Here is a 19,486-nt window from a genome sequence, read left to right on the forward strand (position 1 = left end):
CCTATCTAGACTGGTAAAAAATCCTACTTGGGTCAATATTCCAATAATCATATTAGAAGATCAAGATAGCTATAAGTTACGAAGGCAAACCATATGTCCCATCATGAATTAGAATTCTCCATCGACATATATTGTACTAAAAAAACCATTAAATTTGTGATATAATATTTTGAAATACCCATATTGATACATAAATCTTGATTTAACATAATTTCAATCGAACTTTATTTTTTTCTGTTGATTAGCATCTCACATGATTGGTGTTTTCAACTTTTCTATTGAAGATTCACAACACTAGTCAGTGAATAATTATTAATCTCTATATAATTCTCTTACTTTAAATGAAATTTCAATAAAGTATTTTTTTATAATATAAAAATTTGAACCTCCCACCTTAAAAGAAAATAGAAAATAGTAAATATCATTTACTACTAAACTATATTTTTTTCTTATCTCCTACATTTTTATTCAAGCAAATTTTCACAATCTCCAAAATTTTACTTCCCGTTGTTCAAAAGCCGAGTACGAGAGAATTATATTTGTACAATAACAAACATACATACACACATATATTAGAACATCACAAAATTTAGTTAACTGCAAGTCTCAAGTACATATATTATTAATATAAAATATTAAAAGGAAGAAGAAATGGCATGCCCAAAACATTAAACTAGTATATGAACACTTTTCATTGACAAATAATATAAAGGGGAACAAAACAAATCGCCAAACCAACAAGGCTAGAAGGAAGACCTGGAGAGAGAGAGCACCACTGTTTCCCACTCAGCAAACAATCAACTTTCAGAGGATAATGCAAAATTCAAACTGCAAACAGTACATACCCCAGAATTATAATAAAAATCATAGCAACAATGCATATGCTTGAGCAATGGAAGTTCATCATAAACTTAAAGCATGAGAAAATTTCAGAAAATCATCATTCACGTTTCACTCTATTTGTCCATTCAAAAATTCAGGTCAGAAGCAAAATCAAAATTCATAAGAATTTCTCGTCGGAACACAAAACTGATATTAGAAAAGACGACGGTACAGTTGAACAGTATTTCTCAGGAACATTAAAGAAAAGGTACAAACATGTCCATAAAAGGCCTAAATAGCAAAGCTAACCTTAAACCTACCAAAATTGCACAATGTCCTGTACTTGATCCACATCAATAGCACTCACTGAAACAAAATTTTATACGTATAGTTCATTTCTGTTTGGTGGGTTTTTTTTTTCTTGTTTTGGGGGGACTCAAAGAACCATGGAATAACACAGTGAATAATTCAAGAGTTCTCAATAATGAATATCAGCAAACTTCACCACTACGCATCAGCAATTTAATTATTTCAACTTTAGTATCAAATGCATAGAATACCGTCTTCAATTTTCCTCAGCAGGTCCATTATCAACCATCTCAGGCTCAGCACTGCAACACCGAATCAAATGACTGAATCAACATGCTAGGGGATAAACAGTCAAACTGAAAGGCTAAACGTAAAAGTTCAAGGAAAAGGAATTTACAAGTTTCACCCTCCAATCTTCCCATAAAAAGAATTTACAAGTACAAAAAGCACTACATGGTCTACAGATTTACCCATTTCAGTCCTCAATAAACTCCCCTACTTACAGACCATGCAAAAGCAAAGCAATTTCTTTTACCCAACATGACAACATCTTGATTGCCAAAAGAACTTTTCAACCAAATTCAATATGGTCAATAACTTCTAGTCCAAGATCAAATGAATCTAAATGGAGAAAGCTAACGTCCATGAAAAGCAACTTGACATTAATAGTATCTTAGATTCTGATATAAAGATAACAAAAGGCCACCAAAATTATCATTTACATTTTACACAAATTTCACTTGTCACATACAGCTTCACTTTCAAACAAGTACGTAATAAAAGAACCTGCTGTCTGGTTTATTTAGGTAACCAACATAAATAACATATGTAAATTTCCATCCCAAGTATTGCTTATTTAGTTTGCCCACAATGATCAAGAATTAAATCTACAAGAATCCTAGAATACAGCAGCAAATAAAATTCTCCCAAGGACCACAAACCACAAGGTACAAACAAAGACAAGGTACCAACATCTATAATCAAACATACCATCGATAAAGCCATAAGAAGAAGCAACACTTTTAAGTTTTAAGAATGAACCTTTGGGGACGAGAATCCACAGAATCTGGCTTCCTCCAACTCCTTCCCATACGATCATCTGGTGACCGACCACTTCGAACTCCAAAGCCTTTTCTCTCGAATGAAGCACCGGTTGGTCTCTCTGCCCTCTCCACCGTATCCTTAACCTTCATTGACTCGAGTTGCTCATCAATCTTCTTCCAGTCCTGTCCCTTCTCGGCCAATACCTCTTCCCTTGGTCTTGCATTTCCGAAAGGATTGGAACCCTTGGGCTTCACTGCCGCACCAGAAGCCTCCTGATTCCCATCGTTCAAAGGTATTGTACGAGGCTGCAGATTAAGCCTCGGCCTCTCACCACTTCCACCTCTGCCCCCTTCAGATCTTTTGCCCCAATTATCCGAATCAGCGCCACCACCGTTCTCACCACTACCACCTCTGCCCCCTTCAGATCTTTTGCCCCAGCTATCCGAATCAGCGCCACCACCGTTCGAGGTAAATCCTCCTCTTCGCTCTCTCTCAAAACCGCCACCCATACCGCCTGATCTCCGACCCTCAGAAGGTACAAAGCTCTTGTTAGATACCCAACTATCCGAATCATCCGCTTTCGATGAATTCGAATCAAAAAATCCCCCTCTCTCTCTCCTCTCAAATCCATTACCCACCATTGGCTTTTTCCCGGCGCCCCAATCATCAATCTCATCAGCCCTAGAAGGCGGCGCCGGTTCCCTTCTGAGTTCCCTATTGGATCCATCATTGCTCCTCCTCGACTCATCAAAAACCCTAGACGAACCCCATCGAGAATTCGACGAATCTTCACCGTTAGAATACCGATTCCCCCGGTCATACAAACTGTTCTGACCGTAATTCTTGAAACCTCCACCCAGCCGGTTCCGGTCCATCTCCTCCGCGGTTCTCTGCCGCGGACCCGTCGGGAGCATCATGAGATCTTCGGTGGTAAGACCCTTGGGCTCACTGGATTGAGGCGACGGCTTAGGACCGCCGTACGTCTGAAACTCCGACAGGGGAATGGACTGCCCTTTCTTCTTCTTCGGCTTGGTGGCGGCCGCGGCCGCAAGGGATGGAAACTCAGCACTGGGCTCCGATTGCTGCAGGGCCTGGTCTTTCTGGTCCTTCAGAAGCTCCGCCTCGTGCTCCTCCGCATCCAAAGCCCATGCTCCGGGCTTGCCCCACGGTGACACCGTTGCCGCCATGCCTTCGCTGTGTCTTCGCTCGAGATTCTTCTTCGCTGCGTTTCCTTTGTATAATTGGGTCGCGTTGGTTGGCAGCGAAAATAAGCGGCAACAAACGCCTCTCTTCTCTCGTACTTCCTTCTTTTATATATGCCACAGAGTTACGATCTGACGGCTCAGATTTTGCGTTCCACTCCGTTTCCAAATATTATCGAGTGACGTGTATGTTTTTACCTCTATTATTTAATTTTTTCATAAAATTATTAATTTATTATTACTACCTGCTAAATTATCTATAAAAAAACAAAAAAAAAGGACCTAATACTTTAATTTGATTAATTTCTGAACTTTTTATTTGTGAGAAGTGGAGTTTTAAATTTATTATTTATATAGTGTTCGATAAATTTATTCGAACAATGATTAAAATTAATATAATTAAAAATAGCTAGGTGTGAATAAATTTATCGCAAATACGAGTCCCTAATTAGGAAAGGAATCTCACATTCAATCAGGCCGAAGTCGATGATGGGGAATTTTTTTTTTTCAATTTTAAAAAAGCAAATTGTGTTATGTTTCCTCTTATAGCATAAAAATAGCTTCCATTTACATTGCAAAATTTCTAAAATAAAATATGAGAAAAAATGTTGCAGCTAATTCAAATGCAATTGAATAATATTTAGACAAAAAAGATGTTTAGAATTAAATTTCACTTTCATCTATTCAATGTTGTCAAATATAGTATTCTAATTTATATTGATCAATAATTTTCCCTTTTGATCTCTAAATCCTACTTAAAAATAGCCAAACCACTTATGTGAAAATAATCCCACTTTTTTAAAATAAATTAATCCAATTATTATATCATGAATTGCAATGGACAATTTTAGAGCTACGTCTATGATTTTAGATGGCCATAAAATCTGACTTGAAAGCGTCATTTGCGCAAGATCACACTAATGGTATTTTATCTTTCATAAACTAATCCACTTGTCGAATCCAATTCTATTTTAATGTTCCATATTCTATGAATCCTAAGCTCACAAATTTAAACCATCTTTGCATCTCATAGTTTATAAATAAAGTTTTCCAAAGTAAACGACTTTGAAAATCACATTTATCTAGTTCATGCTGAGACAAAATCGTACATCTACACAATTCTACTCTCCAAGAATTCCGAATCATTCTCTAAAAGCTGTCTCTTTGATCTATAAACCATCTTTTCAAATGCCTATTAATCCCATATAAGCTCGCAACTTACATTTTCATAATATTTACTTGAACTGTTATCTTTGCTAAATAACGGATGGCTATGTGGGAAAAGCCGCACATCTATACAAAGCTATAACTATTTCTCAAATTTCTTCTGAAAGAAAAGGAAATATCAGAGAATGATGGATCTTTTGACGGAAACTTGAGATCTCTACATGTTTTAGATTCTACAGATGGCAAAAAGGTTCACCTTCAAGGCACAGTCCTCAGAAATTCTCACTCTGCAACAATCCAGGGTAGACAAACGACAATATCTGTTTCAAGGATTTAACTGATTGTTTCAAGAATGCATGCCCCTCCACACCTGTATTTAATGTGGTCAAGACTCAGAGAGAAGAGTTTGCAAAGTAGAAAATGAAAACAGCATTTGGAGCACCTGCATGATGTCTATAATAGATTATAGATTTTACCTTTCAATAATAATTTGACTTCCTTTGAGAAGTCCTCCACTCGGCCTAATACTGGTCTTATGCCACAAATCTGCACAACACAGAGTTCCAAGTACAGCGTCATCTCCATGATTCGCAACATCAAACAGCAGAAATTTTGGACTTCAGTATCAATATGCTTCGATTTGTTGAGATCACAGAGGTCGCAAATGATCGCCATTGCTTGATCCTGCATTAAAAAACCGTTTAGAAAGTTATTTTCTAATTTTTATCTTACAACTCCAAGATCTCGGCAATCGCCAACGTTTTCCAAGTGGCTAACAAAGTATGGATACACAAAACTCAAGTTCAAATCACAATAAAACCAATGTCAAAGTATAATAATAGGCCTTTGCAGTGATAACGGCATACCTGCAATCCATGTAAAATTTCAGGCATTGGAAGTTCTGGAAAATGTGCAAGGTCAACATAACCCACATCCTCGGCCTTTTGAGCAGCACCCTCAGCTTGCAAACATAAAAACTTCAAAAGAAGAAATGTAATTGTATAGATACGCAAGGCCAGAGTATCAGAGAAGTATGTTGGACAAACTGAATCTGTAATTTCGGTGGTTCGACCACTGACTATCAGAGACGTGGTTGAGGGAGCAGTGAACTCAGGTTTTGATTCACAAGCAAGAGGTGAAAGAGCAAACCATCCACTTTTGCTGCGGATAAATGACGGTTTCGTGCAGTAATCAAACTCCTCTTTGAGGTTTGGAGGACATATGAAAGGAGCAACCTTGGCAGGAGATTCTCCATGGCGATGAGTTACTCGACTAACAAAGGCTAACATATGAATGCATTTCTCACGTAGTTGTGAATCAATTTCTTTTGTTGCCTTTGCCCAAGCATTCCTATGTCTCGCTAGCACGCACATCAGCATGAGAGTTTGCTCTGTATCTCTCAGAGCACTGAGAGAAGTTCTAGTCCTTTGAGTCCGTGACCTTTTCTTGTCATGCTCATCAGGAGAGAAGTCTGGTGCATTGAGATGGTAGGAGATCATAAAAACTTTCTCCGAAAAAAAGTAGGTTATCACATTATCAAACACATCTAGATAAGAGCCATCTCCTAAAGATTGCACTATACCAGTGATAACAGCTAATCCAAGTTTCCAAATCAGTTGGTGGTAATTTTGAGCTCTATCATCTGAGGTTAAGTTATTTCTATTATAGTTGAATTGCAAGCAGGTTTTATCATCCGTACATTGTGTAAACAATAGCTGAAGATATGACAAGAGACCAGATGTTATGAGCATAATAGCACCTCCCCTAACACGAGCAAGGGTCAAGAAAAACTTCATTAATATAGGAATAGAAGAAATATTATTTTCATCTTGAAGCTTCAGAAAAAGATGTTGCAGCTGGAGATGCTTCTGTAGGACAGAAAGCCATGTCTCAGAGGACAAAAATTTTCTTAGTATTAAGTCCAGAGTAGTCAAAGCCAGGGTGCAGTGCTCAGCATTTGTGATGAAGCTACATAATATAGGTAGAAGCCCCAACATAACATTAGAACATTCAGCAAAATCTTTGACATATTCAGGGTTACTTTCCCCATCTGAACATGAATTAAGATCATGATATTCCACAGAAGAAAGAAGCAACTTCAGTAAGAGCTTAATTGTCTTATGAGCTCCAGCAACTGGTTGGATGGAACTTAACTGTTTAAGACCAGAGCCTGAGGTTTTTAAAATAAGAGCACAAACAGATAGAGGCACAGTTTTATCTGCAGATCTGATGAGGAGAGTTAGCAATTCTGATTGGGCAGCAAGAAAACCCAGGACACAATCGGAGGCACCCAAAGCAAATGCTAATGATTCAATGGTCACCTGGAGATAACGACATACGTCTGCAATGCAATACCTAACAAGATGATCAGTGTTCTTTTTTTTAATTGATGCCTCTTTCTCCAATGTCTGCAAGAATGTAGATGTGGTGTACAAATTAGCAAATGATCAAAGTGAATTTTTTTTATCTGAATAAAGAAATAAAAAAATAAAAGGTTATAACAGAAATGAATTTGAGGCAGAAGTAAAGTCTTGAGGAGGATCGAATAAAACAAGAACACAATGGAGATGAAATGAGGGAGGCAAATTGTAACCTTGCAAACCTATTCTTGGATGTCAAAGGTGCGTAAACGTCATATTAAACATATAATAAAATTTAAAAAACAAAATTGTAGCACTTAGTATTAGTATCTAGCAAAAAAATTTGAATAATAAGCAATGTTCTGAGTTCGATCAGAACTCTAGTTTAACCAATTTTTATTATTATTATTTGTCTTCAAGTTTGATTTATCATTGACAACAAAAATCTGCTAGAACGCTTGAAACTTACATCATCGGCAATTACAGTTAAGATGGTTGTCAATGCTTTCAAAGCAGTAAGCTTTGATCTAGTGACCATCATCATTGAGTTTACATCCTGCATGCAACTAAGCATTCTTGCTGCAATTGTCTTAGATTCTTTCCATTCTGAATAATCCCATAGATCCAATCCCAAATCTGCCTGTATATGCACGAGGTTAAACAAGCATGCATCTTTAGTGGTCACAAAAATGTCATCTTCATAGTTATGTTGGTAAGATTGGAACATTTCTGACTCAATAAGGTACAGGGAAAGTTCTCTGAAAGCTCCAGAGCCAATTTTACGGCCTTCAAGCTCTCCCTGAAGATGATAATAAAGATCGCTCAATATCAAACTGTTCATTTCATCACCTCCACTGCAAAAGACAGAGTAAATAATTATAAATAAAACGAATGAAAATTAAAGAGATCAACAAGATACGCGTTTTATGAAATAAATGCTAGATCCTCAAAATTAAACAGAGGGTCTTCTTTTTCTCTCCCTAGAGTTGACCCCCTTTCTTGGTTAAATCTCCTCTTCTGAAGGTTGGTCCCCTTGCTGGTTAAAATCTCCCATCCACACAGTATCTTTTGGATTTAAAAGCTTTCAAACAACCGTGACTCCATCGTCAAAAGCCACTTCCGTCACTTCATCTCGACAACCCTCCCAGCTACCTGTCCCAAGTGATAAAAAAATTCTTCCTCTAGGATTTAAGAAAAGAAAAGGCTACTGTTTTGGATGGTGAAGAACGGAGTTTTGTAACTAGGAAATCATACAATGTATACAGAGGAACCCTCGCTATCATTGGCACCGGATGCTTTCGGTGTTTCAGGAAGACATCCCTCCCACTTTCTCCATTAACCCTCTTCATCCTGGTCTCCATGGAAAAATCTTCTGCATCCCATCCTATTCCGGTTGGATAACAGTGAAGAACATCATTCTTGGATAATGGAAATCTTGCCTCTTTGAAACCTATACATGATATTTGTGGTGGCTTCTTGACCAACCTGCCCTACCAATCTGAAAACTTTAAAGAAGTGAGAGTCAATAGAGGTTGCTATCAAAGTTAAAGACAACTATTGTGATTTCCCACTTGCGGAGATGGCGGTGTTGTTGGAGTCTAGTGAACCCAAGATGGAAAGGCGGTGGCTTACTCCCATACCCACTGGTAGTCGTAGAAACCCAAAGTCCAAGATCTTTTTTCAGAATAGGCAGCAATAACTTTTGACGAGCTATTAACATGTAGCGGAAATTTAATTAAACCTATCATAACCAAGCTGTAAGCCTGTGACCACTCCTCATCATATTTAGGAAAGGTCAAGATAGCAGCCGAGAGCAAAAATAAACAGCCAACAAACTTCTAGTACAAAGAAAGGATGGAATGATGAGAGATAAAGGGTAATTACAAAAATACATAGTAGTTTAGTAGTTTGGGTTGAGTGGTGGTTTATTCATCTTTAACATGGTATTAGAATGGTATTAGAACGGGAGGTCTTGTGTTCGAACACCTGCTTCCTTGTTTCCTTCCATTTATAATGATTGAGGGGAGTCTTGAGAATCTATATATATGAATTAAATTTACCCAACTCATCAGTTTAAGCTTTTAAGTTGAGTGTGGTTTATTAATTCTTAACATGGATAATTATTTAGAAGGCTATTTAAAAACAAAAAAGCATTACTCTACCTGTAACCACGCTGTAAATATTGTGTAGATAATTCTGCAAAAGCAGGCAAACTGATAAGCTGCAAAAGAAATCACTGCAATTAGAAACTGATATGAAAAGTAGACTTTGCTGCAAAAAGTTTAATGTATCAAATGACATGAGCACTTAGAAGACCTTAATACGAGGAAGGACAGTGAGAGAACTATTCAACCTTTTTCAACATGTCATGGATCTTCCCAACCAATGAGACTGACAAGCTTCCCCCGTCACCAGTTGCTAATTTTGACATCACATGCACAGTGAATAAACTGGAAGCAACCTATTATGAAGTACGTGACTTATTAAGCTCAAAAAGACAAATACAGAAAATAGTTCAGAGCAAAATATATCAATTTGTCAAGGTAGCTTTATACAAGACCTCTATCGAACTGACCATAAAAGCCCTCAGGTCAAAAAGTTATATGCAAGACAAAGTCCAGCAAGAAAAAAAGAAGCATCAAGAACAAACCGAAATCAGGATTTAGAGCACAGAAGATAGAAATTACCATACTTTCTTAAAAACAGAAAATTGAAAGAAGGAAAAATTAAACCAAATGAAAACCACCTTCGCACGGTAATATGTTTCATTATCATATTCACAAGAAGCAAGCAGCTTGGTCAGCTTGCCTAAAAGAGCACCATTACATGCAGATGATAACATATTCTTAACATCAGAGAGACTCGCTGAGGATTTTGAATTCTCATTGCCCACTGAAACTGTGGCTTTGTCCTTTGATCCAGACTGTTGTTTTACAATTGACTCGGCGTGTAACAACTTCTTTTGCAGAAATATATCATACGACATTATTTCCACCATTGATGAGAGAGAGAGAAATTTGTAAGCAGAGTTTAGAGCCTTCATCTCAGTAATATTTTTGGCGGCACAAGCTTCTTCAGAAACAAAGTGAGAAACACCGTCGGTCAATTGTTCCAAAAACTTCTCGGACATTTTTATCCTATCCAAAATCATTATGAATGGACCAGCTGTTTGCCACAGAGCCTTCATAAAGTTGAGAACATTTAGCTGTATCCTAAGATTGCTGAAGATCAAAAATAGCAAACCCCTTTAACGTTGATACAATATAAGCAATCTAGCACCCATCAAAAAAACAGACAACCCCCCAGTATAAAGTTTACAAATAAAAAGTTTAATTATTTGAAAATCGGGAGAAATAAATTTAGGCAATGAACCTTTTGGCATGATTATTAGCTTCCTTTAGATATTGTAAAAGCGCGTCAATCAAACTTGATTTCTCCATTCCTGATGAGCCCAGCAAAGATTCTTTAGTTTGATGATTTACACCACCACTGAAATTTGGTTGGACATTCAAATTCTCCTTGCTAGCTAATAGAGCAACGAGAAAAGAAGGCTGTATGGAGGAAGCATGAAGAAAACAAATACCAAGTCAGAATAATGCCACATAGGTATTAGGTATCGACAATTAAGATGGTCTAAAAAGTTCCAATTCGATTATGTGCGCATCAAGAGAGGTCAACTGACTTAAAATATAGAATTTCTACCCATAAAACCTTCCGACCAACACTGCTTACAAAGGATACTTTATAATTCATCCGCATCTTTAAACTTACTTGCAATTTTCATCATGGGACAATGGTCTACGGCTCTCCCCAATGTTCCAACTTCTCCTCTCTCACTCACTCTTTTGGGACAGCCGTTTAAAAAGGAAACGAAGCATCTTTGACAACATTTTAAAAGGCATTCGTTTGGATGACTTGGCAAAAAAGAAATCAAAGGACCTTCAAAGATAAGAAACTCCCCAATTTTCCATTGCTATGGCAATGTACTACCTACTGGCTGGGGGTAGACAGAACCCCCCCCCCCCCCCCCCCCCCCCGGCCCCGAAAGAACTAAACCAAAAAGGCCTTTCAATCATAAATATTTTACTTCATGAAGAATCAGATGAATAATTGTGAGTGCATATTCCACCTAAATGATACATCACTGCTGTTTACTCTACACATCTCAATGAAACATAAATGACATCGCATAAAAACAGCAGAGTTGTTTAGGACATATATGAAATGAAAATTACCTAATTTCATGACAAGAAAATAGCTTGCCAAGTTATTCTAGAACCAATAAATACCCCCAAAGAAAGAAAATATATGTGGCTCATTGGTCTAAAGGGACTAGGTTAAATTGAGAGGGAATGACTTCAAACCCCATGATTGCCACCTACCATAGGGATTAATTTCTATGTGTTTCCCGGTATCAGTCAGGCGGCTGTACCGTGAAATTAGTCAAGATGCACGCAAACTAACCCGAACATTCACGGATATCAAAAGAAAAAAAGAAAAAAAAAACAAAGAAAAGGAAAATAGGTCCAACTTACACGTCAAATTTACAAGGCCAGTGCAAATTAAATCAGGCTTATACCTGTGCAAGGAACCAGGCTTAATTTTATCTTTGTTTATTGTTAATTTACTTTCATTATTTGGTTCCTCGATTACCTTCATTGTATGTGAATAGTAAGTTCTGATTTTTGGAATCAGCAATACAAGGATGTAAATAGTTAGAAACATAACATAAATATCTTTCCTCAACCTATAAAAGTGGCAAAAACATCCTGCCATCAGCCCTAAGCTAACCCTAAAAGCCAGTAACTAATTTCCAGCAGCATAACACACCTACAAAATGTTTTTGCCATCCACCATATCCAATATTAGTAACCTTATACCCACAAAAGAGTCACTAACTCTATACCAGAACCCACAAACTGAATGAATCCAACTAAATGCACTGAATGCATTTTTTTTTTTTTATGAGAAACTGCACTTCCATTGAGAGAAATGAAAAAAGAAGATACACAAAAAAGGCATACAAAAAACAGCCCGACAAAGGAAACCCTTATAAGAACGGGCTCCAATCAAAAAGAATAAGACCTAACGGATAATTACAAAAGGCCTTAGTGGCCGAACCCCATAAGGAAGTATTAAACCTAATGAGGTCCCAAACATAATCCACAGATTTCTCCACACCCGTAAACACCTTATTGTTCCTCTCCAGCCAGATACCCCATAAAGAAGCCAGAAAGCACGCTTGCCAGAGAAAGCGGCCTCTATCACGAGAGGGGGGGAATAATAACACTTCCTCCATCATCGTCCTGCAAACTAAGGAACGAACCCAAGCAATACCAAAATCTCTAAAAAATCGACACCATAACTCCTGCGCAAACTGACAGGACTACAACAAATGGTCAAGATCTTCCGCGGCCTTCCTACACAAAACACACCACTGCGGGCCCAGGCAAAAGGAAGACATCCTTTGAATCCGATCCAAGGTATTGACTTTACCAAGTAAGACTTGCCATCCAAAAAACTTAATCTTCTTTGGAATTTTAATCTTCCAAAGAGACGTAAACCAAGGGGACACCAGGGACGGAGAAGAGGAAGCAGAGCAGCACCAGCAGTAGACCTTCGCAAGGTGGGATAATGAAGACTACATGATGAAGCTGGAAGGGGTGGTTCTAGGGCAAGGTAGAGATAGCTTTTGGTGGAAGACAGACAGCAAGGGTATCTTTTCTGCAAGTTCAGCCTTTTTTCCCCTTACATCCCTCTCTCCTAGACAGAAATTCTGCCACCGCATCTCTCATATGGAACTTTAGGGTCCCAAAAAGGGTAAAGGTGTTCCTTTGGACCCTTTTTTATGGGGCACTAACAAGGCCGATAAAGTGCAGAGAAAGCTTCCCCACTGGGCTCTCTCTTCTTCTGTTTTTGGTATGTGTTGGAAGAATTTTGAAACAGTGGATCATTTATTTTTGCATTGTTCAGTTGCTACCCAAGCTTGGAGTTTTGTGGTCTCTTTTGGATCTCTCCGTTTAAAAAGGTAAAGCTTTTGTCCTTTGGAACTGTGCAGTGAGGGTATTATTTTGGCTCCTATGGAAAGAAAGGAATAGCAGACCTTCTGAAGAGAAATTAGCCTCGGTGGATTCTTTTTGTGTGAATATATAGCATACGGCTTCTTGGTGAGCTTCTATCCACACGAAGGGTTTTTTGTAATTATGGCCTTCTCTTGATCATACAAGATTGGAATGCCATGATTGTATAGTTCTTTGGGGAGAGTTATCTCTACCCTCCACCTTTAGGTTTTGTTTTTCCCCGGGGGTCTTGGTTCTTGAATATATTCCCTTTGTTTCTCAAAATAATAATAATAATAATAAAAGAAAAAAAGAACAACAAAACATTACATGATGATCTTTGCTTTTAGAAACAAAACACTACATGATGATCTTGATTCCCTAATTGTACAAAACCAAAGATCGGCCACCAAGGTATCATTTCACTGCACAGCCAAAGATATGGAAGTCTGCCCACGTTAAGTTATACCAGTATAGGAAATTATGCACAATGCTATGAGCTTAAAAGGAGGACTAGACACACAAGTCAATGCACAATGAGCTACAGGTTCCCAAAGACCCGTAGGCAAATAATGCCCACCTTATACATACAAGACCAAACATAGCTTTGTAGTTGTGGTGGTGAGCCACTCAAGCACTGTCCTACAGAAGTTTAATATAGGCCATGACTATAATAATAAGGTGTTTTATTGATCCCAGCATACACAAGGATGCAAATATTATCCTCCTAAATGTTTATAACCATAAATAAGTAGATTTGATAACCAACCTGATAAAGTGCCGCTGAAGTCAACATGTTAACTACAGCAACAAAGAGATCTTCGTCCCACACAGATTTCTTAAGAAATATGCACTCAATTGACTGCCTCAAATCTGCTATCTAAAGCCAATGAATAAAGAAACATCTAAGTCGGAAATAATTAGTCCAATTAACAGAAATCATCAACGTAGAATTAGATCAAGGAAGAGTATTTATACTTGCTCATCATCAAGATTAAAGCATGCACTAGACAAATGTGGTTGCAAATCTTCTGTGATTAACAATAACATAGATAGTACCCTTGCAGCACCAATTTGTACTCTCTGCAGAGATATCACAACCCAGAAATCTTTGGTACGTGTGAAAATTATGATAAAAATAATAGAAACAGAAATAATAATAATTGTTGTCAGTCATATATTTCCATTAATGAAAGCAAAAGCTGCAAATATGGGGACTAATGGTTTTAAAGAAGTGAAATCAGATCAATTCCGGAAGCTGGAAGCTCCTAGTGCTAAAATTCAAAAGAACTTTATATGAATTGAAATTGAACAGAGGAAACTACCGCATACCAACACATTCCTTTACTATACAAAAATCCACGATCATTGAATTACAGAAAAATTACCCAATATATGTAATTTATTGGGTACTAGAAAGGCAAATTGCTTCAAAGAAGTGAAGCGTGTGCCTCACATATTTTTTTTAACATTTTACTATTTTTTTAATCACTTTTCTATAATTTTCTGTCCATTGGCACTATCCACTCCATTAACGAAGGTTTGCCTCTTAGATCATCTTCCATAGAATTCTTGTATAATGATTTTGAAGATGAGGATGGCACAACCAGTATCAGTAGTTTAGTCTCTTCTCCAAAATCAGACATTCCAATTGAGGACTTTTCTGAGCATTCCTATGCGGACGATTTTCAATCCTTATTTAACGAGCAAAAAGAAGATGAGAAACTCGTTCTCCCACAGCAAACAAACATTCCTTCCTTTTTTTCGAGAAATGGGGATTACCCTTGTCCCAATTGAATCTGTTCTCTGAGTTTTAAGTTGTTCGGAATGTTGGAATGTTCTCAATTATGCCTTCTGCAGATTTTAAAGCTTTGCAAAGTTAGTTCGGTTGGTTGTTTGATGAGGATTTCAAAGTCTTTCTCCAGCGTGTGGTTTGACATTTAGTGGTTTATATATGGAGGCTTTTTGAAGACCGCATTAAGGCATTACATTTGGTGTTTTCTCCTTATTATCATTTCGACTGCGGTCTGTTCTTGTGTCTTAACTTCTACTTGGTTCTTTTTGGAGTTTGGTCTTCGTTCTTGGTGCTAAGGAAGGTTTTTCCCTCATGCGATTGTTGACCCTGGATCTAGTTTGATTTCCCAAGCTCGGCAACATGCAGTTTTTCTGACTTCTGTTTTAGAATGTTTTTATCTCTTTTGAGCTTGTATTGCTCTTGTTGCAATATTTATTCGTTATTTTTCTTTTCTTCTCTCTTTTCTTTTCTTTTTTCACCCCTGGGGGTATGTATCTTGAACGTTTTTCCTTTTCATATATCAATGAAAAGTTGTTTCTAAAATAAATTAAAAATATCCACCAAAAGCTCTCGTTTCTCCGAACATTATCTCACAAATGCTTTGATCCTTTTAAATTTTTATTATCATATCATTCACAATACTATATTTTTTTACCTATACAAAATGTTTTATACTTTTATATTCAGTGCTCTATTGCCCTTACATCCGACGGACACAACACACTCCTTATATTACCAGCCTCCCATTTTACCCACACTGTCTCAAACTATAACAGAAGATGATTGAATAATCCCTTAGCAAAAAAGACAACGGAGAGAGAAGGGAGAGAAAAACTACAGAGAAATTCTCCACTCATTTCTAGAAATGTTGAGAATTACAGGAACAACAATTATTTATCGTAAGATCATTTTTCAAATATGCCACTTCAAAAAGTAGATATCTGCAATAATGTAATTGTAAATATATCCATACCACATTCCGAAAGTAAGATAACAGGGAAATGACAGCTGCTGCTATAGGAATGGGTTTAGTTTTTAGTGACGTCAATGCTTGATGAAAGACAGCAGATGCAGCTGAAGAATCCTGAAACGAACATATCTAAGTCATAAAGCTTCAATCTAACCAACTTCTAATCCAAGCATAATAATTTCATGATGTTCACTTGGCTATCTAGTACTTTAAAAAAAAATGAAAAAAAATAATAAAATCCTTGATATATTCAATTAGCAATGCATAGAAACTAACTGAACGAAGATGGAACCAGTAAAATTAATCCAAAGCTTGTTTAATGTAACCAAGATTCGCAGAAATAATTGCATTAAAAAAAAGTGATGCTATCATGAAATACCTTTGAAAATGCAGAGAGCATGATGAAAAGAATATCCAGGACAGAACAGATGGCATTCTCTAGTCCTTCAATCTCCCTTGGTTCGTAAAGACGGCTAACATATAGTTTCTGATGAATATAACCGCCATGTCATCATCAACAATAGAAAAATCAATATGCTAGAGATATACACAAACTACATTTTAGACAGACCTCTAGAGCATGTCTAGTTGTACAAACAACTCGAAAAAGAGTGGAATGGATGGAAGCATCAGAAAGCAGCATATTATGGACAACTGGGCCCAGTTTTCCAGTATCTGAGCTTAAAAGAATGCATCTCCTCATCACCTCAAGCACCTGCAGAAGATGGATAACGATCCAGAACACGGACAAGAAATTGCACAAATATTTAAGCCAAGCCTTTACCTAGATGGATATGACAAATGCAAGACAGGCGAAACATGATTCCATCGCAAGACACTTCTTTTTTCAAGAAACATAAACTTTTCAGATTTTGAAAAGCTACAACCTGTAAACTGTCTACAATAAACATAATTGAAAAACCAAAAAGACCCTCCCAACTACAAGTTAACATAGATACGGCCTTGAAATTACAAGATACAGCTCTTTTCCTGATAAAAGCATAGAAAGAGCCACCTCAATACTAAAACAGTACAATCAAAATTAAAATAAAATAAATAAAACATTAAGAAAAGTCGGTAGTGAACATGTCAAGTACAAAAGATGCTCATAGCAATCAATTTACAATATATCATTCAATGAAATAGTACAGAAGATACAGAAAAATAATAATAATAATAAGTAACATAACCAATATGCTCAGAATTCAGAAATTAAAAAAAAATTAATTTTAATATCTGTAAAATTTACATTTTTCTAGAAGAATTAATGAAACTGATTGGATCAACTGAAGGTAGAATTGGAATAACCGTATTGACAGTGACTTTTACAAAATTATAAATGAGGCATACCTTTAAAGTTACAATCCAACGAGTATGCTTGACTTTGTACTTCCAGTACTCATGATTAACTAAAATATACTGAAGGCAGAAAGCAATAAGAGCTAGGATAGCATCATTTTCTAATCCAGTCTCCACGAGCTGCATGGTAAAGTCCAATACTGAAAAGTTCAACAGTTCACCATAATAAGAGCATGCTAGATATAGTGTGTATTGAAGCAAGCGAGGACATCATCAGCACAAGGTCACCACTACTAAAACTAATTTTAGTTGCCACTAAAAAGTGGAAGTGGAGCTCTGACAATTATTTATACTATCATTGTTCTATGACAGCCTTGTTTTTTTGCTATTTCGTGGGGTTTATGGCTTGAAAGGAATGGTAGAATTTTTAGAGGGGTGGAGAAGTCCTGGGAAGAGGTGCGGGAGGTTGTGATTTAATGCCTCGATATGAACTTCGGTTACTAAATCGTTTTGTAATTATCAGATAGGTTCTATTATTTTGGATTGGCATCCGTCTGTTCGTGTAGACTCCTTTTGATGGGCTGTTTTTTTTTGTATGCCTTCGTAGTTTCTTTCATGTTTTCAATGAAAGCTTGGTTTTTCATAAAAAATGTTATCATTGTCACCATACCATACAGTTAATGATCTTTGTCTAAAGAAAAATGGATGATAAAATAATAGATGGAAAGATGAACAAGAGGAACAAGGCATTTTGATTGGTTGGAATGTAGTTTCGAAGTAAGATGTTACACATAAGGTTGAGGATACACAATTAGATTTGAGAAAATAAAGTCCAAGGCCCCCTTAGTAAATACTTATGTAAAGAGGGGTAAATAAGGGAATTCACCACCTTCAAGTTAGTTAGTTTTAGTTTATATGCTCCTGGGATCCTGTGGAAAGTTTTTATGCATTGTTTGTTTTGGAAAGACTTGGTAGGGAGAACCAGTCCTCCCTAATTGGCAGGGGAGACCTTTGTAAAGCTCTAGGGCAATTTTGTATTGGGATTCCTTACCTAAGGCTCTTACTGAGTAAATGAATGAAGGCATAGAAATCTATTTATATCTTATAATTTCATTTTACAGAAACCAAAGAATATATTAATAGGAAGACATTCAAAGGAGAAGAGGATGAGGATTCTCTATAATAAGAGTAGATAATATGGGTAAAATAAAGCTAGACTAAAACCCACCAGACATCAAGCCGACTCCCGAGAACTTGGAGGTTAAGATCGAAAAAGCGGACCCGACCCAAGAACCAAATAACAAGGCCAACCAATAAACTGGCCAACTCGGCCAAACCCTGGCCGAGCCAACCACAAAGCAGACCAACCTTTTGTTGGCTGGTCGGCTCGACCAACCAGTCCTCCATCAGTTAGTCGGCCTTGGCCAACCCGACCCAAACTGGCTGTGAACAGCTCAGCCAAAATGGAAAAAACCAATAACCATATAAACCACAAATTATTAAGAGCTACAGCCAAACATACATGATATAGACAATGGGGAGCCAGAATCATTGTGCTCAAAATCAATAAGCAACATCTTTGCGAGCTTTCCAAATTGAAGCCATGATTCACTGAAAAAATAAAAAAATAATAAAAAAATGAAAGAAAGAAAACCATCATTCGTGAACTGAATAAAGTTAGTGAGTTAACTAACAGTGTAGATGAGTGCAGATGAGCAGATATCCATGTACAACAATCACAATTTTGTTTTAAAATAAAGACAATCAAAGAATCTTCCTCATAAAAAGGATACACGCATTATGGATAGGACAATAGGTGTGGCCAAAAAAATTCATAAAGTGTGGAAAAAAAAAATTAACTAGTGTGGCCCGAAAAAATTATTGATGCTCCCCTATTTCTTATTAAAAAAAAATCAAGACAAAAAAAGTAACTAACTGATGTAACTACCAGCCAGTTGGTTTTATTAGTTTATTAGTTAAAGGCTTAAGTTAGTTGATTAGCTGTTAACCATGCCTAATGGCTATTTTTGTTAAATGTCAGTAACGCTCTTCTATAAAAGGGGCAGTTTACTCCCGGATGAGATTTCATCTTCATTAATACAATTCTCTCTCGTTTGGTTTACGCCACTAACTTTAAGTATGACATGCCAATGCACACAAGTATTACAACATTGTGCAAGCTATAATTATCAAGCATCATATCTTCCCTCCATAAGGACTCTAAAAATATGAAAGAGTGAACATAACCACGAAAAGAGAAGCAAAAGAAATTAAAGTAAAAAAAGAGAGAGAGAGAGGATAAAATTTGTAGACGCAGCAGAATTGTTTGTTTATAGGTGTGGGTGGATGTATCAGCGTTTGATATTTTTTCCAAGGAAAGACTACTTGGCGATGCTCTTTTTAAGGTTCTTGCAAGGGGTCAGCAACTTTAAAGGTTGATAAATGATTAGCTTCTGTTT

At 36.9% G+C, this 19,486-nt stretch overlaps 2 protein-coding genes across 4 annotated transcripts in view; both read right to left on the reverse strand.

Moving 5' to 3' along the window:
• Positions 1 to 570: 570 nt before the first annotated feature.
• Positions 571 to 3,471, reverse strand: LOC111015543 (eukaryotic translation initiation factor 4B3). Of its 2 annotated transcripts, XM_022290615.2 has the most exons (3): positions 2,173 to 3,471; positions 1,383 to 1,433; positions 571 to 828 (listed from the first exon to the last, which is right to left on the reverse strand). In XM_022290615.2, the coding sequence occupies exons 1-2, from the start codon at positions 3,360 to 3,362 to the stop codon at positions 1,388 to 1,390; spliced, it is 1,236 nt and encodes a 411-aa protein (XP_022146307.1). In that variant the 5' UTR covers positions 3,363 to 3,471; the 3' UTR covers positions 571 to 828; positions 1,383 to 1,387. The 2 variants fall into 2 exon arrangements, with proteins under 2 accessions (XP_022146307.1, XP_022146306.1); XM_022290614.2 differs by lacking the exon at positions 571 to 828 and having other exon boundaries at positions 1,010 to 1,433.
• A 1,051-nt stretch (positions 3,472 to 4,522) lies between these two features.
• The window catches only part of LOC111015501 (nucleoporin (DUF3414)), a 33,768-nt gene continuing 18,804 nt past the window's right edge, over positions 4,523 to 19,486 (reverse strand). For both annotated transcript variants that reach the window (XM_022290545.2, XM_022290546.2), the window contains exons 18-32: positions 18,550 to 18,638; positions 17,079 to 17,227; positions 16,300 to 16,443; positions 16,108 to 16,215; positions 15,732 to 15,842; positions 13,942 to 14,046; positions 13,733 to 13,843; positions 10,277 to 10,455; positions 9,651 to 10,125; positions 9,258 to 9,365; positions 9,067 to 9,125; positions 7,374 to 7,758; positions 5,411 to 6,952; positions 5,021 to 5,228; positions 4,523 to 4,914 (exon numbers count right to left, since the gene is read on the reverse strand). In XM_022290545.2, coding sequence (XP_022146237.1) covers positions 4,817 to 4,914; positions 5,021 to 5,228; positions 5,411 to 6,952; positions 7,374 to 7,758; positions 9,067 to 9,125; positions 9,258 to 9,365; positions 9,651 to 10,125; positions 10,277 to 10,455; positions 13,733 to 13,843; positions 13,942 to 14,046; positions 15,732 to 15,842; positions 16,108 to 16,215; positions 16,300 to 16,443; positions 17,079 to 17,227; positions 18,550 to 18,638 — 3,871 coding nt within the window. In that variant the 3' untranslated portion in view covers positions 4,523 to 4,816. The remainder of the gene's footprint in view (positions 4,915 to 5,020; positions 5,229 to 5,410; positions 6,953 to 7,373; positions 7,759 to 9,066; positions 9,126 to 9,257; positions 9,366 to 9,650; positions 10,126 to 10,276; positions 10,456 to 13,732; positions 13,844 to 13,941; positions 14,047 to 15,731; positions 15,843 to 16,107; positions 16,216 to 16,299; positions 16,444 to 17,078; positions 17,228 to 18,549; positions 18,639 to 19,486) is intronic.

This window comes from Momordica charantia (genome assembly GCF_013281855.1).
Source record: "Momordica charantia cultivar OHB3-1 chromosome 2 unlocalized genomic scaffold, Mcharantia_2.0 BLBB01000002.1, whole genome shotgun sequence".
Lineage (NCBI taxonomy): Eukaryota > Viridiplantae > Streptophyta > Magnoliopsida > Cucurbitales > Cucurbitaceae > Momordica > Momordica charantia.